Source organism: Lathamus discolor, chromosome 1, assembly GCF_037157495.1.
Source record: "Lathamus discolor isolate bLatDis1 chromosome 1, bLatDis1.hap1, whole genome shotgun sequence".
NCBI classification, from domain to species: Eukaryota; Metazoa; Chordata; class Aves; order Psittaciformes; family Psittacidae; genus Lathamus; species Lathamus discolor.
In genome coordinates, this window is record NC_088884.1 from 38,881,969 (window position 1) to 38,909,381 (window position 27,413).

Below are 27,413 nucleotides of genomic sequence, written 5' to 3' on the forward strand. Positions count from 1 at the left end.
TCTATTCCAGCCCAGCACTGCTGTTTTGGTTTTACAGCTACCTGCTCTGCACACATCCTGCACAGCTGAGTGGTTAATGCTCAAGTGCCTGAGTGAGAAGGGCTTAGTGTGACAGGCAGGTGCAACTGCCTCAGCAAAGGTGATCTATTTGAAAAGGCATTAAGAGATTAACTGAATTCCTGTGGGTCTTTTATTTACCATGTACAGGAGAAGATTGATGTTCCCAAAGGTAAGCTGTCCTGGTCACTTTTTAAATTACTTAAGAAAATTGCTGGCAGATAGAGTTTTCAAGTAAACACAGGAGGAGATGGTACCAGCTGGCTTTTCTTGATACCTGTTTTTGTTGGACAGCTTCAAAGGGCCCTGAAGATGGCTTGCAGCTGCCCAGGTGAAAGGAACCCAGTAACTGCGCCTGCAGCCCAGCCCAGGCAGGGCACGGAAGGGCATCAGCTGTCACTGGAGCCAGGCTCTACAGAGGGTTTGGCTTTGTGCCCTGCTCAGTGCACTTCCAGCTCCCAGCATGGCTGGTAGAGCTGGTGATATAAACAGCATAGTAACGGCTGTAGAACTCAAACCACAGAAAGCCATTGCTGAAACTACTCAGATTAAAAAATTCTGAATGGTTTGTGACTCTCTTCCATACCAAACTCAGTAAAAAGTGGAGACCAGCAATAGTATAAAGCTGGCACTGGCTGTTCCACATCGTTTTCAATACCTGTGGCATGAGGGAACACCATTTTCAGGGACCCAAGTTGTTCTCTGTTGCATGGTAGCACAGCTTACCATCAAGCTTCCAGTAGCATAGCCCTTCAACATATACGTACACTTCATTTCCGTGTTGCCTGTCTTAGACCATGTCTGTGTTATTGGGCTTCACCTTATTTCTGTCCAGGTAAGAAAGAGCATACGGAAAAATGCCATTTTTCATTGACTGCAGTGGCTTTATTATTAGAAGCGAGGGTTGGGCTCCTGGCGTTCAGTTCAGTTGTGTGACACCGGCTGCCAGCTCACACAGGAACCTGAGCTTGTGTGAAACATTTGCAGATAATCCATGACTTCTTTTAAACTTGGGCAAATTCTTCAGGCTGTATTTGTGCATCACAATTCTACAGTTATCTCCGTAGGCTGTACAGGGTGTCTTTAGAGTAAAATACGTAGAAAATATGATAGTCTATTGTAATTAAAGCAAAACATTTGATTGTCGAGCCAGTATTTTACAAAATGCAACAAACATGCCTGTAAATATGAGAGTTTGGTTCATAAAAACATACATTCTTTTGCATATACAACTCCATGTCTGAATTTCAACCACATTTGTGTGGGGAGATGTTGCCTTGCCACCTCGTGCCATTCCCAGCTATTGGAAGATTACAAGCAGAACAGTCATTAAAACCAAGATGACATGGAGAGTTGGTTTTACCGCAGCTGAAGCCCACTGGAGCTCCTGGTAGAGGGGAATTTTGGGGCAAGAAGCAGCACTGGACCTGATAGAGACTTCTGGGAAAGTGAAGTCATGTTTCAGAGCACTGAAGTTACCCGTGTTGTTGCGTATTTCCACCGTCTTCAGGATGGATTTAAATCCTGGTACAGTAGCCTAGGAGCAAACACGAAAGGTTTCTTGTTGGTGTGAAATGCTGAGTTCAGCTGGGAAAGAAACCATTGTGTGATGTGTTTGTTTACACTTTCAACGCATAGAGAAAAGTGTAAACATAAGCCAGAGAACACAGAAGGAGGAAAGCGTATTTATAATGGGGGGCGCTGCATGCTGTGCAAGAGAGGCAATGTCGCTTAAGCATAAGCCCTTGGCAGGCAGAGTCCGTTTTGCTTTGACGTTTTCTGAACACCGGCATCTGAAAACTGCTGCAGAAGAGCCATTTCAACCCTGGGGAGTAACTGCCATGGAGGGTGGTGCCTGCCCAGGGCTGCGTGGGTCCAAGCCTCCCCCCTCCTCACCCTTCAAGAGCTCTGGAGTTTGTTTCAGACACTCAAGCTGGCATCACTGTGGTCCAGACACTCATCCCAGCCCGCTCCACCATCCAGGTCAGACGAGTGCTTATCTCCAGACATTCCGGGGACTCAAGACCTTACTGTATTAAAAAATCCCCTTCTGCTGACTCATACTTCAAGATATTTTCTTTCAAATCTGCTAAAGAGTCTTTACAGCTCCTGTACATATGTCTTGAGCAAGTTCAGCTTGTTCATCTGCATGGATGCAGTTTTGCTGTGCTCAGGAACACATCACCATTAGAAACCACGATTCAGTAAGAAAGACTGCACTTACATTGATCACATACGTCCCAGGCAGAAGGAGAAGAAAGTACTCCCCTTGTTCGTTTGTTCTGTAGGGGCAGACATGAGGCCTTCCTTGAGCTTCCACAATGGCGTTGGGAATAGGATTCCCATTCTTATCAGTGACTTGACCCTTGATGCCTATGAAAAAGGCAGAGAAAGATCACAACCTCTAACTCCTTCTCCAGGAACATCAGACTATTCTGTTGCTGGATGCACTCAAAGGCTACCTCACTGATCTCGAGCACATCCGATAATATCACCAGTCACTCCTATCTTACTGGAGGGAACGAGAATAGAAAATCCAGTGGTGGTGTTCATAGCTTACACTCACATTAAGTTAGAATGCAGCAATGTAATCACTGATTCTAAATCTCGGCCGCTGAAAGCATCACATATGCTTCTTGCATGTGTCTTTTACTGAAGGGCTTTCTATCTTCAGTACTGGTTTGGGTTTTGTTTTTTTGCTACCTCTCCCCCTTTTCTTTCCCTCCAAATTAAAAAACTACCAGCCTTTCAGCCGGTACTTCCCAATGGCAGAACAAGAATGTCTGCCTGTGAAGTAGTTTCCCTCAGTTCTCACACACCTCCTTCAAGGCAGCACTGGCACTAAGCAAAGATAAACCAGCAGTCAGACATTCCGGGCAACAGAATGCAAGATAAGCAACAGACTTGTGCAAACCCTTCAACTCATTGCAAAGCACCACTGTTTCACTGAGCAGCAGCTCTCTTCCAACTGTGAAGCCAAAATTGCACCTAGAAAAGCCTTACAAAAATACAAAATCCAAGCAGCAAAGACCCATGAAAGGCTGTGCGCACACACACAGTTAGAGACCTCTGAAAGAAATGGCTGTCTCTAGGCTGCTCAGAAAAGCGGGCTCCCTTGAGGGGTGTACGGAAGGACAGCCCCAGGGCCCATCCCTTGCTCCTGCCCCAGCCCATTCTAAGCACCCTGCACTGCTGTAGTAGTGCCCTACACCTAATATACCTCTATGTTCTCCTCTCTTACCCATCCCTGACCGTGTAGCACCTGCTATTCAGAAGCAATTGCTCCAGAGTTTGCCGACTGGCATGGCCTCAGCTTTCGCTCCCTTCCTCATGTGCACACTCACCTAGATGTACTTGCTTTATATATTCAATCAGAGCAGCTTTGTTGTCTCTCCAGAACTTTTCCAGCTGGTCTGCTGGAGGATATTTACAGCATGACAGCTCCAGTGTGATTTCAAAGCACTGTCCCCAGACGTAGTTGTAATCTTGCATTCCACCTTAAAAGTGAAATAAAACAGTGTTCAGCTGAAAAGAAGCACCAAGTTCAGGCTAGAAGAAAAACAGGAGAGTTAAGATGTTGTTACTTACATCACACCTGTAAGAAAAGTAAATCAGACAAATTTATTCCTCTAATGCCACACTTTTATTTACTGCCTCCTGTGGAAAACCAACTTCATTGCTCCAGTTGCATGTTGAGTGTTGTTTTCTAAAGCACAGAGCCGTTTGGGAATGATGACAATTGCGTCTGAGGAAGGGTGGGTTTTTAACTTAAAAGTCTTTCCAGCGCTCACAGATAGGGGGAGATAAATTCACAGCCTGGTATAGACTTTGCCACTGCCAAAGCCATCCTAAGAGCCTTGTAAGGCTTTGAATTCAGATTGTGACAGCAACACGTTCTGCCACAGTATACAGGATATTCTATTTGGCTACCCATAAACAATAATGAAAACATTTATTTCAGTAATCAAACAGTAAAAATAAGGATGATGCCTGAACAGAAGACTGGTTTTCCTTCTGAAAGAACAAGACCTTGGTGCCAAAAGGTAATCTGTGCAGCTATGCCTTAGAAAGAGCACAGAAGCAGCCAGACAACAGGGACTGCCTCATGGACTTGTGCAACTGCTGACTGGGAGAGTCTGCCAACAGCCAGGTCCTGCCCAGAGAGCCCGTGTGAATGTGTTGTCTTACTCCCCAGATCCCCTCTATTCTGTCACAGTCACAGCCCTCTCATCATCTAAGGTGGCAGGAGAAAGTGAGAACATCATATCTGAAGCAGCTGAAAAACAAACACAGACGCCCTTACCTTCCAGCTGGTACCAGGAATACCCGTTGGTAATGCCGTCTGGAAAGGTTTGTCTGTTGTCACACCCAGTCCCTTTATACATGCTGGCATGATTGAAAGAATAGGTTTTTGCCAAATGGATAAAGACATCATCATCTGGAGACCTGCTATAGCCTTCCAAAGAGCCTGTAGCTGCAGGATGAAGAGAGCCATCATGTCACTCTTGTTACTAGTACAACATACAGTGCTGGCTTACGTACAGGATAACCATCTCCAGGTAGCCATATCAGGCAGTGTTTCTCAAAGTCTGCCCACCTCAGCTCAAAAGCTGATAAAACCTTACCAAAATCCTTATAAATTTTTCTTTTGTAAAGCTAATGTTCCTAACCCACACCAGCTGCAGAGGGCAGAGCTTGTTACTAGCTTACCTGAGTTGCCATTATCAAAGGTGTAACTGGCAACCAGGGCACCCCCGTGCAAGTTTGCTGAAAGAACAAACGTCTCAGTTTTTATCCAGTTCATGACTGCTTGAGTCTCTGGCTGAATGCTGGCGTTGTTACGTTCAAAGGCATCAGGAAAATTTCTGTTCAGATCTTCTCCGTTCTTATTGTACCTTAGAAAGAGAAGACATTCCCATTACTACTTTCCTTATAGACACTTTCATGTCACCAGCCTCCCAGTACTTCATATCTGTGGTGTGCTAGTGTCTTCAGGTAACAGAGAAGATGACCATTGTAAATCTCCGCAAGCATCACGAAGACGGACCTTAGTTTGTTTTCTGGCAGCGTTCTGTTGTATTTCAGGTGGAAACAGTGAATAATAGTTAATGCATACAGCATACACACACCTACAGATACATGAATTAGAAAAACCTAAGCCAAGTAAGGGGGATATTGTCCTTCTGTATGTGTTCTTCCCACCTGTATAGAAGACCAAGGTAACTACTGGCTGGCTGTGTCCCTTGTACTGCTGTCACTCTAGACAGAGAGCAAAAAAATCTGACTCAAAACCAGGATGTGTACTCTTCTCCCTGTACCTGAAGGGCCAGCCTTGCAAATACTTTCTTCCTTTTTCACTCAAATAGGTCAGTACAAGAGTAGAGGGAATATTTAGTGTCAGCTCTTTTAATTTTTAAACTCGAGTTAGTTAAACTCTGTTTATTTGACAGTGAGGGGATAAAAAAAGATATCACCCTTCATAAAAGTCCTGTCTATTTGCTGAGGAGTAAATATATTTCCTAATAAAAAGGAGGGCCTGCACCAGTAACCTGGAGAACTAAACCACCTAAGTTACATTTTCACCTGCTTCTGGTGTTGCCATGGCCTAAGAGAACTTCTGGCTCATGAGTTTGTTTTTAGTGCATATTCCACCTTTGTCCCTTTGGCATTTCTTCCCACTCTCACTTTCTCCTCTTTTTCCCTCTACTAGCTTGTTAAACTTTTCCTCCCCTCTTTGGTCTCTACAATAGTTACATTAAAGAATGCAGAAGCAGCACAGGATGCAATGCTAGGTTATGTTTTGTTCTGCATGTTTTTTTCAGAGCACTATTAATAGCACAGCACCTATTAGAGCTACCTCTCTTTGTGTAACTCTTCTCTCTTACTACATCCACATTCAATGTGACCTTTAAACATATTTTTGTAAGTCCATTTGACAAGCTGAGACACATCTTTTTCACATTAAGAAGGGTTACAGAGCTCTCCAGTTGAAATAGAGTGCTGTAGGTGGAGTTTTCCCTCTTTTTTTTTGTAGCACCCTAAAGGTCTAAACAAGTAATTGTGCTTCTATTCGCTATCTGGGTCTCCTGCCTAAAAGGTTAGGTCATTACACCATTCTGACCAATTTTCTTTAGCTGCACCACATATAAACACCCGTCTGACTCAGTCTTCCAAAAACTCTATGCCGCAACAGTGTATCTTCAGAACAGCCCAGGCCAAAATTAGCCCCAACACATCCCCTGGTCTATCCACTCCACTGATCATGATTCAGTCTCTGGCTATCTCTGGTTATTACCCCCACCCATTTCCTTTACCTGTTCCCACCCTCCTAAGCCACGCTTACCTTCCTCGTGTGTAGTAACAGTCAGGCACTTTCGTAGCTTCAAATCCATCAGGATTCATTGTTGGCATGATATGAATCCGGGTATTATTGAGTAACCGGGTAATAACTGGGTCCTGCCTATAGCTGGTCACCAGGAAGTCTATCAAATGGAGCAGGATTTCTCTCCCAACAGTCTGTATAAAGAAGCACAGATTCCATTTTAAGTCTGCTATGAAAGAAAAAGTAAAAAAAGACCTACTACTTTGCACTTACAGCTTTTTCTTACATGCATTCAGACATACAAGGCACACAAGAGTGTTCTGGTCAACACTGTTTTGTATATTTTTTGTATATTTAAAGTAATTTAATAGATAAAGGAAGTCACTGGAGGGTTTTTACACGGTTTTAAACCCATATCAACCAGAGCTCCTTCTGTTATGCGAAACTGACTATGTCAGCTGCACTGCTTTAATCCTGCATGGGTAAGGCACAGCCTTATCAAAAACTAAACCCACATAGGCTGCTTGTTAAAGGCAATGTGAGCCACAGCTCTGTGTTGATGAACAAGTCACCCTGAATCCTGAACATAAGCGCCTGTGCTCTGCATCACCACTTGGCAGGGAGGGTTCAGAAGAAAGGAAGGAGACACCTTCCATGATTTCCAGGATGCTACAGAGTAGGATTTTTCCTTGATGATCCCCTTTTATGGGAAGCCAACTTTAATACAGGATCAAGAAAGGCCTCTTAATCACTTCTGTTACAGCCTCTGTTGCACTACTTTATTTTAGTGCCATGAACACAGGCATTGGGGAAAATAAACAACTATATGTAAATCCTCAGAAAAAGAGATGGAAAGACATTTGGATGCAAACTTAGGTCAAGGAAAGACAGTAGCAGTGAAATAGCTACTTATTTTTGTTCATATAAGCTTGCATAGGTTGTGAAAACCAGCAGGACATCTTCCTTTAGTCTACTCTAGCACATTTCAAGGAAAACAGTGGGAAATTCCAGTTTCAGAGTTAAGAACAATCCTATTCTACACCCCAAAACCCACTAGTACAGCATTTACTAGACCATACTGCCCAGGAGCACTTTCTGTAGCACTGTGACCCATACCTCAAGGGGGCTGCAGCGTTCCTAAGCCCTAGCTGCAATGGGAACAACTCAAGACTTGCAACTAGATGTGCTCTGGAGATAACTTCTCCCTACTTTATCTACAAGAACAAAGCCTAGTAAATCACTGCAGGCTCTAAATCAAAGCTACAGCATCTCACTGTCTTTGAGAATGAGTTTTGTACCCCTGAAGTGAAAATATTGCAACAATTTGTTTTATAAAGTGAAGTTCATGGAACAGCATTACTGATGTCAAGGGTAAACATCTCCTTGTTTTGAGACTGGAACAGGCTAAGGGTGAAAGGTAGGTGAAATCAAGCAAGGGAAAAGGAATATTTTTCCATAGCTTCACAGCACTAATGTCTTGTTGAATTTTCACATCAGTACATTTTAAGTGGCAAATCCTGCTCTGAGCATTAAGATAAACAGGAACAGAGACACTGTCCTGCAGGAGCTGGGTTGGGATAAGGAGGGCTAGGCATAACTGCTGTTCAGGCTGGGACCAAACTGTCTTGCCACTTAGCTGGCAATTACCCTTTACTGCAGGAGAAACGAAGCTGCAGATCACACTGCTGTGCCATACCCGAAGGCAGCTGTGGTCTCCGAGCTGGTGTTTCAGGAATTGTACCATGCTGTTTGTACAGGGAAAAAAAGGAGGATTTCTTCCCACCTGCCCTCCAACAGATTTGTTCCTAAGTTTTCTAACCTTGCTTGTCAGCTCCTGCTGTCTCCTGCAAGCCACCATCCAGTATTCTGCTAGGGGAAGCTGAGTTACTCAAGTGCATATACTGTGCCAGTAACTAAGTGGTTCTTTTTCTAGACATTACAGCAAATGGGCTTTGAAAAAGGGGTGGAGGGGGAAGTACCTAATTTCCTCCGTTGCCAGTAGCTTTCTAAACAGCACCTGAGTATGCTAAAGCAGACTGCTCTGCAGGTTTGATAAATTTACTCCATGAAATGTAGGAAGAGATGCTACAGAACCTGTCTTGCACAGGCAGCTCAATTCCAGCTCTGATAGACATCTTGGAAAGCAAACGGAGCAGAGCTGGGGGGAGAAAGGAGGGAAGATGAAGGATAAAGCTAGCAGACTTAGAAGCAGCAAGAATGGCCCTACCACAGAGATTGCTGAACTATGGACAAAACTGGACTGCTCTCTGAAGAAACAGGGAAAGTGCCTCCACTCCCACTATACTTCACATCAGTGCCTGGCAAAAAGAAATCCAGAAATGAAAGAATAGAGAAACAGGAAGGGAGAAAAAAAATAAATAAAGAAAAGCAACAAAGGAAGGTGGTGGAAAAGATCATGTTCCATTCTTTATGTACATTGTCCAGTTTTTCACAAGTGACATTCTTTGTACATAAAATTAAACCCAGACTTACATACATTATAGCATTTTAAAAACTAACCCTACATTATAGGATGCCTTGCATACCTCTTGTTGTGCCTAAGTACTTCGTACATAGAATCATCAAACAATTCAGCTAATCTCCTATCACAGAGAGTTGTTACTTTAATCATCCCTGGTGGGGAAAGAGTGTATTTATTATCACTGCGTTTTGGTGGAGTGACAGAGGGGAATTTTGTTTCAGGCCAGAGTACCCTGCATTTCTTGAGCGCACAGATCTGGACGTGTTTGAGAAGAGAGAAAGGGAAAGCTCAAGCATAGCTCAAGTTTTGATCAAGATTTCAGCCAAGCTTTACCCTGGTACTAGAGAGGTCAGCTATGCCTGTAGAGATAAGTTAGGAGACTTTATTTCAGAGCTTCAAATAAAGGGTCTAGGCACACTGTAAATAAGTTGCTGGCAACAAAGTCAGGGACAGACACCTTAGCTTGCCTGTAGTGTAATACAAAGATGTAAAGAGCAGGGGACAGCCTTTAGGTGCTCTGGGGCTCTAAGAGGACTTGATGAATATTTGGTTTTAATTACAGTATCCCAAAGGCAATGCCCAGGTGTACTGTTTTGCTATAGCACAGATGAGGGTTGACACAAAAGCCAAGGAAAACACTTTCTCCCACCTCTGGGGATAGAGTTGAACATCAAGTTTCTCTGTGCACTTTCAGCTGACAGTTTCCTTGTGTGCCCCAAAGGGAGTCAGCAGGAAAGACTTTCAGTGATCCTCAGGGAAGCCCCAAACAAAGCAGCATGTGTCAGGGCATGGATCAACACTGTAGAAAAGGGTGTGACTGCTGTTCCTTACCCCTTAAACTGTCTGACTACTGCTTCTGGCACAGCTGGGTCAGCATCCTGCTCACTACTGAGGACTTACTCAAGCCCTGACAGCAGCCAGTTAAAAGATTAAGGTTAGCTCCAATTGCACCTGCGCTGTAACACTTCACTGCAGCACCCCTGTTCTTAAAGCATTTGTTACCACATGATAGAAGCCTAATACCAGGGGACTATGGGTGGATAGACTCTGCCCATTTTTACGATTAAAATGCTTTCCTTAGCCATGGCCTGGTTTTTAAGTTGAAGTATGTTGAAATAAAGATCCAAACCATCAGGTAGGACCTGTTTCAGGGCAACATGGTCTTGCCAGTTTCCTTGCTCTGGCCCTGACTGCTAGAGCAGACCTAGCACAACATACCAGGCACAACCCCACCTAAGGAAGTAGAGTTAGAGCAAAGAAACCAGTAGGGCATCCTGGTTTACCACTTAAATGCCAGGCTTACAAGATGTTATTTTTTAACACTTGTACCTGCTTCACTGTGACACACCCCACTGTGTTTGTCCTTCTTTACTAGAAACCACCAGTGTTAAAGCAACTGTGCAAATACAGTTTAGCACATATCCATTTATTTCTACAGCAGCAATCACTATGAAAATATGGTAACTACCACACAGAGGACAGGGAATTGCAGTTTGTTGGTTTATTACTGAGGCAAATAGCAACATATCTCTTACTTTTGAACTAGTAACTGGCATAAGATGTTGCCACCTGCACAAATTCCACCGCCTTCTCAGCATAGGCCTCACCTGGCTGAGAAATGGATCCCTTTTTCTTTTCCTACTCAGAAGAGTGGGAGTAAAGATAAGGAAAAAGGCAACTGGGGTGAGGCAGTTGGTGAAAGAGATCTCAGGGGAATACAACCACATAAGTCTTGTTAGCAAGTAGATTGGGTTGCTTTGAATTTTGAAATCTCTGGTGCTTTTGACCTTCTTTACATCACATCAGCTGATACTGAAGCCAGGTAGAAGACAGTTCACTAGACAAGAAATATTTCCCTTTTTTTAGTCTCTTTTCTAGAGCACATACTTGTTTCCCTGCCACACCACTTCCATACTTTATTACACAGTACAAAAGATAGAGGAATTTGCGCTGAAAATCCCATATAGCAGATTGTATAGTATGTGGACACAACACCTTTTGCCCAACCTGGTGATAAAAAAAAAGCACCCTCTTTTATAGTGTCATTTTGATAGCATAAATGCAGCTTCCATCCATGTTTCAGAAATCAGTGAAGAATACTACATAAGATGTCTTAGTTTGTTGTTTGATCTTCTTTAAGCTCCAATTATATTGATCACAAATAAACCTACCCTAGTCCTCTGTGAGCCAAGCCCTAATAAGTCATATCTCAGGAAGCCCTTTTATGGATATGACCATGTCTATGATGACATAGAAAATAGAGTCTAGTTGCTTTAACTTAAATCACAAGATAAGCCAGCAAGATAAACACATGCTTTCATGTAGACTGACTCAGGCCTATCAGCACAGGCTCAGCTATACATCATGAAAGAGGCAAAATACTATTACACTAAAAAAGTGATCAGAAATGGGTGATTTAGGAGGAAAGGGTTGGTATTACAGCATTACCATCAGAGTTTATCTTGTGATGGTACAGTTACACTGGAGCTGCAGAAATTTAACGAAGCCATATACTTAATACCTTAAAGGGAACAAGCAGAAACACACAGGTAGTTTACACTTTGTTCAGACATGCTTTTCCTTAAACGGTTTCTCAGCTGCGATATCCATGGGTTAGGAACAAGCTTCTAATTAGCTCCTATGGTTCAGATGTGGAGATTGGACTGAAGTTACTGGCACAGCTGGTCAAAACATAGTAATTCTGCTCTATGCATGATTTAGAAGCATTTGGGAGCTTGGTTGTGGCTGATGTTAAGTGGAATGAGTTCTTCCTCAGCAAAGTATGAGTGTACACACTGAGGAAGACAAGGTCTTTGAAGAGTACAAGCCTGGGACAGGAGATGCTGCTGCCCCAATTTGGAGTGAGGGCTGCCGCAGAACAGCAGGCAAACTCTCCCTCATCTTCCTCAGTGCAAACTTCGTTAGTATTTCAGACTGCTCAAAATGCATACACCTATTAGTGCCATTTTAATTTGGGTCTCACATAGCTGCAAGTGGCAACTATCTCCAATCAGTTTTAATCTGGTTTGTGTTAAACAAAAAGTACTGCTAAAACCAGTTTCCAACTTCATACAGGCACACAAAATATAGGAGAAGTCTTTTGCTGAATCTCCAGAGATGTGGAGCAAAAAAAGTTCACTCTATTTGGCAATGATGATCACAAAATAAAACCATGTAAGCATTGGCTGGTCATGCCTTACAGTATTAAAAAAAAAAGTTAACCTGCTTAAAAAAAAAAAAAAAGTCTTTCCAGTTCTGGGGGAAAAAAAAAACCACTAACCAAAAAAAAAAACAAACTCTTTCTAGTATTATGTACTTACATTATTTTATTGGAACTTCCCTGCTGGGCAGCTCTCCAGATAACCTAGGTTTTCTTCCAGCAGCCTGTGTGAACAGCCTGCACACGTGCAATTCAGGCTCCTCTGCCCAGCTGTTAGGTTTAAGGAGCAGGCAGCCAGCTGAGTCAAAGTCATAAAGGGTCATCTGTGTGACCATGACAGGCTAGAAGGGCATTACCAAATACTTGAGAACAAAACTTTCCTCATTCTGTACCATTTATGGAAATAATCAATGAAGCACAAAAGACCCAACTAGATCAATGAAGCCATAATTCCACAATTTTAAAGTTATGAAAGACTGGGGAGCGCAAGTTGAAGCTTGTCATACAGTTAGTGCAAAACTTATCTGCTTAATATAGTATAGGAATAGCTGAACCTTTCCCTAGAGACTAGGCCAGAAGAATCATAGATTATGGGGGAAAAATATTGAAGTTCTTCAATGTTTTACTGTATGAGGAATTAATTTCCTGCCATCTGAAATACTTTTATGGGCAGATAGCAAAAAACAAGTACCAATTGTGCATTATATCCATGCACAAAAAGCGTAAAGCAAAGGTCATCATGAGAGCCTGAAAAGGAAGGATAGTTCTATTTCCAGAATCTTCCCTGGGTGCATGCTTGGTCTGATGAGCAAGCTAGAATGCAGCATGGCACTTAGTGCTACATGGTGCCTCAGCAGCTCAAGGATCAGCCCTGCTCAAACTCAGACACAGTACCAAATACTCAAAAACAAGTTTTGCCTCATTTCCTCCCAAAGTCATTATGAAAATTTAGATCCTACACAGTGATCCAGGCTGCTTGATCTCCAGCAATCCCTGGCCCCATGGATATGCAAACAGTTCATGTCTCCATGGTCAAAGTTCCTTGTGCATATCCCGCTGGGTAGCAATAATGGTAAAAGTGCTTCATTGTGGACGTTTCAGCAGGAGGAATGGCCTTCTGTTGGATTTGACAGCCAGGATGAGATTGCTTCCTGCCCTCCATCTCTTTCCTACCAAAGCTGGGTTATCTGCAGCTATAGGTTTGCAATTCCCTTTAGCAGTCTGCAGGGACTATCATGCGGAGCCTCAGTTCCCAAACACCCTGCTGGCAACACATCAGGTTTTAGGAGTTGCAAACTGTAGCTTGGGCATCCAGTAACACATATACCCATTTGAAGCCATGAATCAGCTTCCTCCCACACAGTTGAATTCCAAAGCAGTCAGGCTCCCAGCAGCCCTTTGAGCATAGCCCACTGTCAAACAAGGTGAGACTAGTCTAACTTGAGGAAAATTCTTGGCACATAATGTCACAAGTGCCTGTAGGCGTGTAAATGCTCATACACAGTATTGCTAATAGCAGTAGCTTATGCACTGCGCTTTACACAGGATACACTTCCTACTACATATATTTTCATTAGTTTTGGGAATTCAGTCCAGCATATATAAAATTTTTGCCATTTCTTTTGAATTATTTCACACGAAAGACTGCATAGAAATAGTCTAGTTTAAACTTATCCTGAACATGACTAATATAAGCAGGTAAAGCTAAAGAATAAGGGAAATAGAAAGCAAGAAAAAGATTAGAGAGAAGAGTAAAGATTTGAGTATTTCTCTTCCATATTCACATGCTACACCAGGAAGGCTCATAATCACCATTTTCTCCTTGTTATTCAGTAGGTATTCTTTCCAGAGCAACTTAATCCTGAAATTGCTTTTTGGTTTGTACTTACTGTGTTCTCAGGTGAATCTAGGTATTCCTAGCTTAAGGCTTCCAAGAGAAATTTTCTTCCTAAAATAAATCACCTGGTGCTTCACAACAATTATTATTCAATCATGGGATGCATTTGAAGAGTTTATCAGTCATACTTTATGCCTAGGCAATAATAACGTACAAGCAAACTATTGCATCTGACTTATTACTAGGAAAATTTAAGCCTCTGGGTTAATTCACATGAAGAAGACAATGCTCTCTACTTGAGAGATCTCAGGTGTAGGATAGTAGGATTTTTCACCATGATGTACGATCTCCTAAAGCCCTTCCACCAAAATATGGGAACTTTATTCTTGAAATTCCACAATACATACATTGGGTCCTCCTTGAGGTATGACACCTCTTAATAACAAGTAGCACACACCTGAGAGAAATTCACTGTAAACCTGTGGTAAGTGTATTTGGTATAAACGACATTGCAAAAGTTGAAACGTACCTCATCCCCATGCATATTAGCAACATACTTGAACTCTGGAATGCCAATCTTATGTTGGGTTGGAAACCTTCCCAGAACAAGGACCCACAGGTCTCTACCTTTAAGAGGGGAAGGGGAAAAGAGTTTTTTAAAACAAGTGTAAAAATCATACAAGCTTTAGAGAAAAAAAAAAAAAGTATAATAAGAAGAGTTGGTCATTAAGGCCACTGTACAAATTCTCATATTTCAGTGCTACCCAGCCAGTCCTATATATAGCACATCAAGGCAGACTTTGTGGGTTTTTATTCTATGAGTACTTGCTGTATTAATTATAGGACTAAATACATTTTGCCTTCTGACCAAAAGTGTGTCCTGAACCCTTTCAAAAGCATTTAACCAATCCTAGAAAATAGGTTGTTTTTTTGGTTTTTTTTTTGTAGTGAACGTTGTTCAAATCAAGTTTAGCAAGCAAGATCTTGTCAAGCAAAGTCACTAAGCAACTAAGAAGCATTTAAAAATCAGCTTTCCCCCCAGAAATATCATAAGGGTTTTTCCAAGTTTTTATTATCGGAGAAAGAACATCTTTTCTGTATTAAAGACAACACAAAAAAAAAGCTAAAGCTAAAAGCATTTGTGAGTTATTGCTTGGAAAACAGGAGGTACTGGTCAGAGCTGTATCAGATATGTTAAAACAAACAAAAAATATCAGTAGGGAAAGAATAGCCACAGAAGAGCTTAGTTAGGACAATAAAAGCTGCGCAGGAAGCTGAGCTTTAAGTAACAAAATGTACATTTTGGAAGTCCTTATTTAATGGGGGTGGAGTCATTTTTGATCATTATTTTTTGTGATATTGTAGCATTAGAGATCTCATCTACAAAACTGTGCTTCCCACTAGTCTGCTCAACGAGGTGGAAAGCTCTCATTTCAGTAGATGGCAGTAATGAAACTGGACCAGGTCCTTGGTAATATCAGTCACAGCCTATGGATTGCTAACAACCAGGCCTTGCATGTACATTTCCTGTCCCCAGCTCTCACATAGGCCTTTCTGAGATCCAGGAGCCATCTCGGAGGAGGCCAGTCATCATTGTTACTCACAGAAAAGATGAGCATATGTGCTACATTACATGCAGTACTATAAAAAGTACTATTTCCTAAACTTATTTGGAAATATGCAAATCTGCAGTAAAACCCTAGAGCATAACAATTTCCTGGAGGTGGGAGCCATGACCCTCATGGTATAGCTGCAGAGCACCAGTCACACAGCTAGAAAGGAAAGCAAATATATGCTGGCAACTGCAGTACCTTCAGGAATGGGAGAAAAACATTGAGGACAGAAGGTACACTACAAGATGCACTGAAACAAGTGCAAGACAGGTAAAACTGGAGGCTGGCTGCCAAACTAAATTTTCACTTAAGAGGTTGAATCCGTCTCAGACTTAGGTTCAAGAAGCAGCAAGAGAGTACTGAGAGCAGACAGATTCAAGGAGTGGTCTCAGGATCCCCTAGTTTTAAAACTTAATTCTTTTCTTGATGTCCTTTTGCCCTTCTCTAAGCCACTATGCCTAGTTCTCCTTCCCTCTCTGCTGGAAGGAAATCTCAGACATCCCTCCTTAGTTCCCAACTTGTCAGTTGCCATATGGAGTACTGCACCAAGAGGAACATACCTGCTTACCATTGCAATTGCAGCCTTTCCACCAACAGCTCAAGATTGGCTACTGCAAACCTACTGTGTCCAGCTTCCCTAGCTAGGGATTCAGCAGACCAAGCTGTAACGCCAAAGAGCACATCCAATGTCTAAATGACAGCAGTGAAATTATAAAATTAAGGTAGCAAAGGACCTATATTGAAGACCTGACAGTGTCCCAGCTCTCTCCCAGGTGGAAGTAGAAACAGCTAAATGGTGAAGCACAGTTTCCTAAAGGGGAGACATATGTCTTCCCTAAGGTTATAAATCAGCAGGAGTACCAAGAACACAGACAGGGCTTCAGAATCTCAGAGCTAATGGGTTCAGTGAGTTATATGTAAAAAGACCTTTCAGAACACATGAAATAAATATCCATCAAAAGCATTAGCTTCCTCAAATCATTTAGGATTGCCTACGCAAGCACAAGACACTGACCTGGAACATGAGATGGTTTAATGTCCTGATGCTGCACTAAGCTAATCAATATCTACCACATTTATATTACCTTTCCACACCTAATTATTATCTAATCACAGCACCCAAACAATATAGCAGTCCTGAAAACATGAAGCACCTTATCTCACCAAAAAACAGGACATAAAAATTAGCAGATCATAAGGGCTATTTCAAACCCAGCTACTAGCAATAACACATCCCTTCCACAGACTTCCTGGACCATCTCATGAATCAATGTAGAACAGTGCCATAGTCTTCAACCACTTACCTACAGCAGTACTAGCACCAATTTTGCACTGTATGTACACAAAAGCAACAAAAGTTTAAGTACAGCTAAAATGCTATAGTTCCATCATTCAAGACTTTCTGCAAGTAATACTGTATTCTGATTTCAAATTTTAAAAGAGATTTCCAATGCTTTGCCATCAGCAGTGCTCGTTCCTGCTGCTACCACTTGAAATTGCACTCATGGGAAACTGAAGGAAGAGCTAAGTATAGACTAGCATTAAGTGCTGATTTAAATCAGTCTTTTCAGCATGAGTGTTTAAACTGTTTATAGTTTGTGTGAGGGCCAGGGCCATCTACATGATAAACACTCCCATGAACTGAGACACCAATTATTTCCTGGCATTTCCAGCTTGTGAGAAGTATTAAAACCTACCATTAACAATTAAAACAAATTCCTGGGTCTGCTCAGCCTGCAGTACTGGATAGTGTACCTACAAGAGATGACAAAATTTCTTTCCATACAGAAGTGATTTACTGCATATAAGAAGATTCAGCCTTTAGATAGTTTCCTTTAATCAGTAAAGCCTAGATAACTTTGTTTTTGTACCTGGAATGAACAGCTAAGCTGCCTCACATTCTTTGAATCAACTGAATATATACCAAAAAGACATTTCTCACTGCCAAACCAGAACTTGCTTCAACTAATTAGCAAACTATTGTTCAAGTAATCAAGACAAATGTGTGTTTCTAACCATGTGTCTCAGGACAAGTAACAAGATTGGTACTGCAACAGACCTCGACCACACAATTTCTAGTGGAATAAGCAGTCTTTTTTTAAAGTTTTGTAGTAGTGGCACAGTTCATGGCATAGGATCAGTATTCTAAACTGACACATGAAAACCAGGAATTAAGATGGAGAACTGAAATCAAGCTTCAGATGCAGTGGGAAATAAACCAAATCAATTTGCAGGTGTTGCAGTCTGGATCACACCCCTGTTGTCTTGTTCTGAAATTTACTTCTGCTTTTCTTCACTTTGTTATTTACAGCTACAGTTATAAAAAACCAAAACAAAAACTCAACACATAAAACCAAACCAACAACAAAAAAAAAAAAACCTTAGCAAAGAAAGTTACGCCTAGGAAATGAAGTGAAATGACTGGGCAATGCATCAGACCCACTGCCAGTACCATTCAGAATAGGTTACTCATTCAAAAACTTGCATGGAGGCTTACTTTTACACAGAAAAAGCAATAGGCTGACTACAGTCCCCCTGGGCCAGCCATATGCTGCTCATGGGTAGGAACTGCAGCAATGCTGATCCATGTTGAGGCAGTCCTTCCATAGAAAGGCACAGGACAGAGGGAAAAGGAAGAAAGATTGCCTCTCACTAGAATGTAAGGTGCCAGAACAATTTAACCATAGAAAAATCACAGAATTGTAGAACAGCTCAGGTTGGAAGAGGCCTCAAAAGATCTGCTCCAACTTTTGATGGGAAAGGAAGCCTAGACGGATTATCAAGCACTGTCCAATTGCATCTTGAAAACCTCCAGTGATGTGGACACTACCACATGCCTGGGAAGTTGTTCCCATGAATGATTTCTCCCACTGTAAAAAGTTTCCATTGTCTACATCATTTATGTAGATGTTCAACAGTGTAGGGTCCAGTATTAATCCCAGAAGGACCCAACTTACGATAGGCCTACTGACAACTGGTCACCACCCTATGAGTGTGGCTGTTTAGCTACTTTCCTACCTATCTTATAGGCCATGTATCCAACCTGTATCTTGCCAGCTTGCCCAGGAGAAGGCTGTGGGAAACAGCATCAAAACCAGTTTACTCCAGCTCCAGATCTGACTGAATACCTATTTGAACAGTGGAGCACTGAACATGCTCATACAAAACTTCTCCTCTGACAATGGCTAGAAAATTGAGGGTTTAGATAGATGTCTATATGTAAGCCTCGGATATCAATCTAGTGGGATCCCATCTATGTTACCTATAAAACACAAAGCTAGGTTATGAAAAAAAAAAACCAAACCACAAAAAAAACACCCCAAACCACAATATGACATTATACCAAATCAAAGTAATGACCTCAAAAAAATAAATGAGATTTGACACAAGCCACAACAATTTACTTCTTTGTATTTCCTATCTTCTTTCTTAAAACTTACTACGTTTTATTCTTACTTATCCCATGTTTGCCAACAAACTCTACAGGCCAAGTAGCATACTACCAGGGCGGTTTGCATATGTCCCAGAAAGATGTGGCCCTAAGCTGTAGGGAAGGCCCCCTTAGTAGTAAGAAAAAAAGGCAGAGAAATTAAATATAAAGTGCAAACAACTTAAAAGCTTTATCATTATTCTTCAGGTTGGTATTGGCTACCGAGTGCTGTGAACTCATCCTATCAGGGCTTCATTCCAGTGTGCTCCACACAAGCTTAAAATATAAATTTCTGAGCCCCAAAGCATGTAATCAAAGTACTGCAAAATAAGAAGGGGGACCAGACAGGCAAGTTTTTATTCAATGAGAACATAAGAAGGTAGTGGGTGTGCCGTAGGCATAGCTTGTGTCAATCCAGCTCAATTCCCTTACAAGCAGGAGATCTTCAGCCTAGATTCTATGATGAGAACACCAAGTAACAGTAGTGAAATAAATCAGCTGATTTTTATAACAGCTACCACTGCAAGAGCAGTAGGTAATTATGGTTTTACAGAAGGAAGAAACAATGCAAATAACTAACATCTACATTACTTATACAAAACATTGTGGAGAGACAGGGTGGCATGAGAGCCACTCCTTGATAAATTCTTCTGTAGATACACCACAATTCCCACAATCTCTCATGCACTCTTTAATCTACTGCCACAATGCGTACTGATGTCAGAAACATTATGCTGACTGCATTTGGCAACATATTCTGCTATGACTTGGGATAGCCTATCCTTGCTGGCTTCCTGTAATACTAGTGTAAATCTAGGTTAATTGTTGCTATGCAAGATATTAAGGCATCTTTACAGTTTCTTTTTATTGCGGAACTATGCCAGGGTATCTTCCCTGCACATACCTATGTTAGAATAGAATAGTTAAGGTTGGAAAGGACCTTAAGATCATCAAGTTCCAACCCCCCCCCCGCCATGGGCAGGGACACCTTACACTAAACCATGCCACCCAAGGCTCTGTCCAACCTGGCCTTAAACACCACCAGGGATGGAGCATTACAACTTCCCTGGGCAACCCATTCCAGTGCCTCACCACCCTTACAGTAAAGAATTTCTTCCTTATATCCAATCTAAACTTCCCCTGTTTAAGTTTTAACCTATTACCTGTTGTCCTGTCACTACAGCCATCTCTCAAGAGACAGGTAATGAAGGCTTTCTTGTCACAAATTTGGCATAAAATGGAAAAATTTATATTTCTAACTTTAAAAGTTTAATACATGTTTTCTTCCAGAACAAAAAAAAAAAAATTCTTACACATTCTAAGTCTAAGTCAGACTATGCTTGTTACTATGTAAAGGTCTTTATCTTGCAGGAAAAAATAAAAATAATAAAAAAAATCTATCCTGCTTTATCACTTAACATTTAAATAATTTCCATGGTAAGTCTGTTTCAGTGATAACAAAACTTTTTTTGGCTTTTACTTTTTTATATCATTTATTCTCATATGCCCTGCAAAGCTCAGACAGCATTGTACTTCCAAGCCTCAGTACGAAGACAAGGTGTTCATTTCCTCATGATAACAGTGGGACAATGCTGTGTTTCAGCAAAATGCTATCACAACTAATGAAGGACTTCAGGAGCAATCCCCTTTTGCTAAGCAAGCACCCACAGCATCCTTGCCCTGTGGTACTCCGATTTGCCATCACCAATTCAAGCTGGAAAATCTAAAGCTACTTTGGAACTTGCCCTCTGCAAGGGGACTGCCCAACAGCACACATGGCTTGATTCATATTCTGACAGAATTTGAGTTACAAGCACTTTATATACCCAGAAATCTTTAATCAGAATGACTGACATAGTGACATTGCAGAAATGGCCTCACAAACATGAGCAAAGGCACAAGTTTAATCTAGCCAGGCTGTTGAGTAAAGCAGCCTCCAGATTATGATAAGTAATATATATGTATCCTTTGGGGATACAAATTCTGCAAGTTGTCAGCCAAAAAAAGGCAGCTGTTTCTGCTCAGAAAACAGATACTTGAGATGTCTGGTTTATACTCAGAATAAACTACATACCTGAAGCTGGGATTAGATACACATCTGTATGAACAACTGTAGTACATCAGCTCCTTTTGTGAGAGTTTATCTCAATATACCATGTTCTCATGGTCCACTGAGACAGAGAAACTTGACCTGGCTTAGCATTACTAATGAACAAAATTGATACCCCAAGAAAAGCTAGGACATCAAGAAAGTTTTCAATGTATTGTGAAAGATTAAAGAGATACAGATCAATTACATAAAAACCAGACATATCTGACAATATTCAGCATGCTGCATAGTTAAGCAGAACAAACCAAAGAAGCTCATGGTAACATTAGACTGCAGGCCTACCATGCCTTCCCTCCTCAACTGATGACATTACCTATTTAGGGAGGGGAGGCAAAGGTTTTAGTACTTGTTTTGTACCCCAAGAATCTGCTTAATGAAGAGACTGTAAAAGAGATTATACTTAGCAAGAGCTACCCTAACCACACTGCTGTTATTAGGATCATTGATAAGCATGAATCATAAGCAAATGCTTGTCTGAGAAAAACAGCAAGAGAGACCAATTGGTATAGTACGTGTGAAGCATTTTCAGTTTTATTTTATAGCTTTAGGTCTATCTCGTGCTCTGTATTTCCACTTGTCAACTTCCTAAGTGCTAACACAGACGGTTCCACCTCAGTCAATACTGCCACTGACACAGTAACTATGCTGGGGCCACTGCTTAACTTAATACTTCTGATCCCTTCCCATGTATCCCTTATCACAAGCACAAGGCTACCTCTTTCCAAAGGAAAAAAAAACAAAAAACAAAACCAAACAAATCAAACTATTTCCCACAATTTAATAAGCACCTATCTACATCCAAAGACTATACCAGCCAAGCCAATTTGGAGTTACTACCTTACAAGCAGAGCTGAGCTGAAGAAATAACCAAATTACTCTCAACACCACCCCCCCTCCCCCCCCCCCGACAGTGTTTATTTGTAACCAAAGCACTTGAGAAAGGAAGTGAGTCAAAACAGTTCATGGTTGATGTGCTTCCTTATCTTTCTAAAGGTTTACAAGTCTTTGGTCAATTGGGACATACATTACTGCTTTAGACACTTTCACAGGGCTTGTATCTTGTGAGAACAACCCTTTCTTTCCTATGTATACATGACTTGAACTGTTCCATTCCAAGTTCTCATAATCAAGCTGAGCACACTTTATACATAAAAACATTTAAAACTGCCAGTCCAGCGCAATCTCTACAATAGCGCCTTATGGTTTATTTGAGCACAAATCAAGAAATAAAAATAAATTTTACAAATCCAAATAAGAAAAACTCAGAAGGGAATACTGTTTTTAAAATACACACTAATCTTACCCAGTATTGCTCACTGAGGAGAGAACACCAGACACACAGAATTAGCCTGAAAAGGCTTTTCCCAATATTTATACTTGCTGGTTTCATATTCACTCCCAGAAACCAAATAGTCTATTTTTCCTTTCCACTAACCCTTGTTCCTATTACCATGGGGGTTTCTAGTTCTAGTTCTAAAAATATGTCCTTTATTTTCTGAGAAAGGTGTGAAACTGCTACACATCAAGTAATTTTCAGGAAAGCTTCTGTATCCATAACAGAAATAAATATTACCTATTCACAATACTGCCATTGAATCATCATGAGCAGTGTGATTACTTGTAAAGCAAGCAAGTTGTAAAGTGAGCAGCTTCTTAACATTTCTAAAAGAATCCAATCCTTACATCATCTTTCTGGTTTAGTTGACTAGCTACATTCGTTTTACCAGTTGCTTCCAGATTCTCTTCCAAAATGGGTAACAAAATGTCTCCTTTGAAACATTAGCAATTGCCTTTTAAGATAGGCAACAGGCAAACACATAGTTTACAGATAACTAAAATTCAGACAGCGTTTATTACCTACAAACAGTAGCTTAGTCCTTTGTCTCTGCAAAAAAACATGCTCTGGTGGCCTTTGTTTTCTCTTGGATTTTGAGATCAGCCTAATGCAATGACATACCAAGCCAGTACTGACCCTACTTTAGGTCCACCACAATTATGAAACTTTGTCAGAAACATCCAGGTTGCACATTGCTTGGGAAGTAGCATTTTGTGCCTACCCTATTCCTTGAATTTCTTCCAGCTGTTCTAGTTAAAAAGAATACTGGACCAGAGTGGACTTTTGAACTGATGCAGTAGGACTGTATTTCTTGAGAGCATAGTTTGGTTTTATTTTATTTAGGACAAATGTTACTTTTTCAGATCTGCTCAAGATATTTAAATGCAGATAACTGCAAGACCAATGGATGTAGAACACATTGGTTAGGAACAAACAGGAAATATAACTCAATTATCCTAAATCCCCTGTGAGCTCAGCATGTTACACAGCAGCTATGGTAATTTAGTTAAATAATTCCATCTGCCATAGTATGACCTTTCCCATAAATATAAGTAAGCCCTAGATATCAAAGTGCAGAATCATCTGCTTCAAAGCATCCTCTGACCTCTTCCTCACATTTGAGCCACTACATAGATTACAAGAGTCACTGTGCCAGAGAAGGAGTGGTTTATAGGGAAAGTAATATCTCAGCTGGAAGGGCGGGAGAACTACAGCCAGCCCTATGCATTTTGTTTTCATCTCCAGTATCTACCTAAATCATAACAGTTCAGAAAGCAAGACTAGCAGTCATGTGCACATCCAGTTTTCATTCAAAGAAAAAGCCTTTAAAAAAGCCAAACCAAACCCAACCTAACTAGATTTCTCTTCTATGCAAAATCATGCATAGAACAACTGCCTAAGGAACAAATGCTTCAGGGTAAGAAGTCACATCTTGCCTATCAACTACTTAATCCATTATAAGGCGGTCTCCATTTGTACTTATGTGAACCAGCTGAACACCGTGTCCCATACCATAGCTACATACAGTAAAGCTATAATTAGGCCACCTTGAGAATCAGGTGCTTGGAAAGTTCTACAGTCAGTGTTCCTAGGAAGAAAGGCTATCCAGAAGGGATGCAAAAGGCACACTGCTGTTTTGTGGAAAGTGACTAGAAAGCTACTGGAAGAACTTTACTAGAAAGACTCATCCCCTGAAGTGGGTTAGGAGGAATGTGTTACTGTGCTCTCCTCAAGTAAGAGGAGAATGAAAATGGATTGAGTTTCTGGGTGATATAGGCACAGGATGAGTTTTATTTCTTTTTAAGTTTGCAATCAGAATTTGTTTTTACATGAGCAATATTGTACCGAAAGGGCAATTCAGCCCATACCACTGATCATTGACATTGTTATTCACCCCATTTCCCCTATACATAAGAAAATATAAGCCCTGTAGCATGGCCCAAAGACTTAAGGCCATCTCTTGATTAATGGTTGTTTTTTCTTTTTTAGAAAGTCTTTCTCTTCCTCTGCTACTCCCAGCATCTGAAAAAACAGTCTGAGGAAGTAAATACTTATTTAGGACCAGTGTAAGTCAACACTGACTTACATACAGAAAGCAACTCAAAGTGAGCATACAGGTTTGATATGCCCCCTGCAATCAGCAGTTCATAAGTTAGAGTCAAATTGTCAGCACAGTTATGAGCTATAAGAAGGATCACAAGCCATGTTTCAAGATCACACCTCTTACTCACATGGCTAAAAGCTTATGTACAGTGCTCCAAGGAGCAGCATCCTATATGAAGTAAGGGGGGGGGGGGGGGGAAGACCCCAATAATTAATCTTTCTATTGCACAGCATTCCAAGTATCCTCAACTTCATGTCTGGGTGTTTGGAGTAGGTTTTTTGTTTGGTTTTAGGTAACAGAACAGTCTTCTACATATTTACTTTCTCAACACCAGCTAGGCAAGAATCAAGTTGCACCCACCAGCTGCAATTGCTGATTCTGTTACACAAGCTCCCCAGCATTGCTAACTTCACTGGTGTTAATTACAATATCCAGTTGTCAATTCTGTCTATTTCTAAACAAACACGGAAAGCTGTAAAGTCTTGCGGAGGGAAAACAGGATGGCTTCAGGATTAAGACCTCTACTGCTCTGAAAAAAATAAGCTTGACAAATATATGCTACAACTAGACAACTACAAAACAAGGTATAGAGAGGAAGCAAGAGAGCAGAGATTTTTCTCACAATGCTGGTTTTAAATAAATGCGGCTCATAGGAACAGTGAACTATTTCTAAATACATCAGATCTCTCTGTTTCAAAGTTACGACAAAGATTCCAGCACTAGAAAACAACTTTTGTAATAAAAGTGTTTGATCTATGTTGCTAGGATAGGTTCCCTTCAAAAAGCTGTTTGAAAAGCCTTCCCACAAGATTCTCTGAAGAACTTTATTTAAGTTGTGTGTGTACATGTATGTAAAAACTGCACAACTCAAACATCCTTCCATTATTATTTTTAGGGGTAGGAGATAGCATAGAAGTCAAAATAATGATCAACCAACTCAGAGCAAGCATAAAATGAATATTTAAGCAAATTATTTTCACTGCAAGAGAATAGCAACATGCTCAGTGGACTGCACCTCTAGGAGTAATGTCTTATCAGTCTTTTATACAACTGACACCAACCAAGCTACATATTTTATAAGTTTTTTTGTACTTATTTGCATAGCCATGCTGATAAAAAAAAAAAGCAATGTTAAGTCATGTTATCAAACAAAAGTCTTTGTACTTGTTTATCAGAAGCCAGCTTGCACACAAGTTACCTGTGTACTGGCATGGACTTTTGAACTGATGCAGTAGGACTATATTTATTCTTCAACTACACAGTAGTCCCACTTGAACTAATCCTGATAACTAAATTGCTAGAGGATGCAGTCACATGAAATATGAAAACACGTTTCAACATTTTAATTGTTAAATGTTGAAATGCTGTTAAATGTTCAACTTTTTAGCTTCAGCTAGGACAAAAAGACTTTATACGCTGAAAGAACTGACTACAACTAAAACGAAGATGGTAATGAAGAAAGGGACCAAAGAGAGCAAGTGGCACATAAAGGATGGGGAGGAAATTTCAGGAGAGGCAGGCAAGAATGGGTAAAGCCAAATATCACAGTGAGTTTTAGAATGCCCATTTTTAAATGAAACTCTGGACTTGGGCAAAGTGACTTTAGTATGATTTACATGAAGCCCTCAGTGGAAAATCTCTTATTCGTCCTTGTTTCTAAAAATGAACACTGAAAATCTCAGTGCTTTATATTATCTACATATGCCATGCTTTCATGATAAGCCTGTGATCTACACTGCTAAAGAAATTCGTGTGATGAGAGATGAGGAGGAATGGGAGACATTATCAAGGATTGGAGACAGGACAAAAGCCATCCGCAGCAGTCATGCAAGTGGAACAAGCAGAAGGTAATATTCTTCTACTCAGATATACCTCATATCATGCAGCCAAGAAAAAATAATTGCATTGTTTTCTTTAAAGACATCACATTCCCTGTGGATTTTCCTCTAGAAAATTTGTTCATTTCAAGACAAAAAAAAGAGTTCTTTATAACCTTCTTTCTAAATACACTGGTACTCATTTTTAGTTTGTACAAACATTTAATAGTGACTAACACTGAGAAACCTACTTCAGAGTACACTGGGCTACGTATAACCTTCTCATTCTATTTCTGTAGAGTGCCAGGACCCCTGAAACTAACCTGATGAGAAGAATGACAGTAAATTACAAACATTTTATGGATATGTATTTCAGGTTTGTTTCCTCCAGCAGTAAAACTTGTTTTCTAGTACTTTAAGCAAAGTAAAAACATCCAGCATATAAGCATTTCTAATGTAAAGTCAATAAAATTTACAATGCATTTTACTATTGACGCTAGTAACCCAGACTCTTTCCATTCTGTATCACATGAAGTGTCTGAAAAACAGTTCCTGAAAATAAGTTCCAGGTAAGCATCATTTTCCAGCTACATTCACAAAGTATCAATATCCAGAGTAGAAAAGTACAGTATTTACTATTGAATATTTTCACAGAAGTGCAATGACCCTTAAGGTAGCACTCCCCTGTTCAATAGCTGCCTGTAAAAACCTAAAAGTATCAATCACACTGTATCAGAAAAGCCAGGAAATAACTTAATCCATGGCATATACTGGGCACACGTTCTACTGACATTTGTGCAGGATGATGTCAAGGGCAGGTTAACTGCCTAAGTTCTCTATTAACAGGCAGACACACACTTCCTACTGAGCTGCCCAAGTCCCAGTCCCTACTGCACCCTCCATCTACTGAGCGACTTATCAGACAGAAAGCTGGGCATGCACCATTCACTTCTGTTTGCTGAGAAGGGAAACCCATGAATGCAGATAGGAAGCAGACATAATGAGCTCTAATACACTGAGAAACCTGGCCTGCTGGGAGTCCTGCCAAGTACTCCTTCCACATAGTATATCATATCCTCTATGCACCCAGACATGTGGAAGTCTGTGCATGAACTTTAAAACCCAAACTGAACACCCACACACCT

At 40.8% G+C, this 27,413-nt stretch overlaps 1 protein-coding gene across 2 annotated transcripts in view; it reads right to left on the reverse strand.

The window, feature by feature from the left end:
• Window positions 1–920: 920 nt before the first annotated feature.
• The window catches only part of CPM (carboxypeptidase M), a 31,758-nt gene continuing 5,265 nt past the window's right edge, over window positions 921–27,413 (reverse strand). The window contains exons 3-9 of one of the 2 annotated variants that reach the window (XM_065668684.1): window positions 14,388–14,485; window positions 6,401–6,573; window positions 4,768–4,952; window positions 4,361–4,531; window positions 3,402–3,554; window positions 2,282–2,430; window positions 921–1,594 (exon numbers count right to left, since the gene is read on the reverse strand). In XM_065668684.1, coding sequence (XP_065524756.1) covers window positions 1,358–1,594; window positions 2,282–2,430; window positions 3,402–3,554; window positions 4,361–4,531; window positions 4,768–4,952; window positions 6,401–6,573; window positions 14,388–14,485 — 1,166 coding nt within the window. In that variant the 3' untranslated portion in view covers window positions 921–1,357. The remainder of the gene's footprint in view (window positions 1,595–2,281; window positions 2,431–3,401; window positions 3,555–4,360; window positions 4,532–4,767; window positions 4,953–6,400; window positions 6,574–14,387; window positions 14,486–27,413) is intronic. The other variant, XM_065668691.1, reaches the window with a different exon arrangement.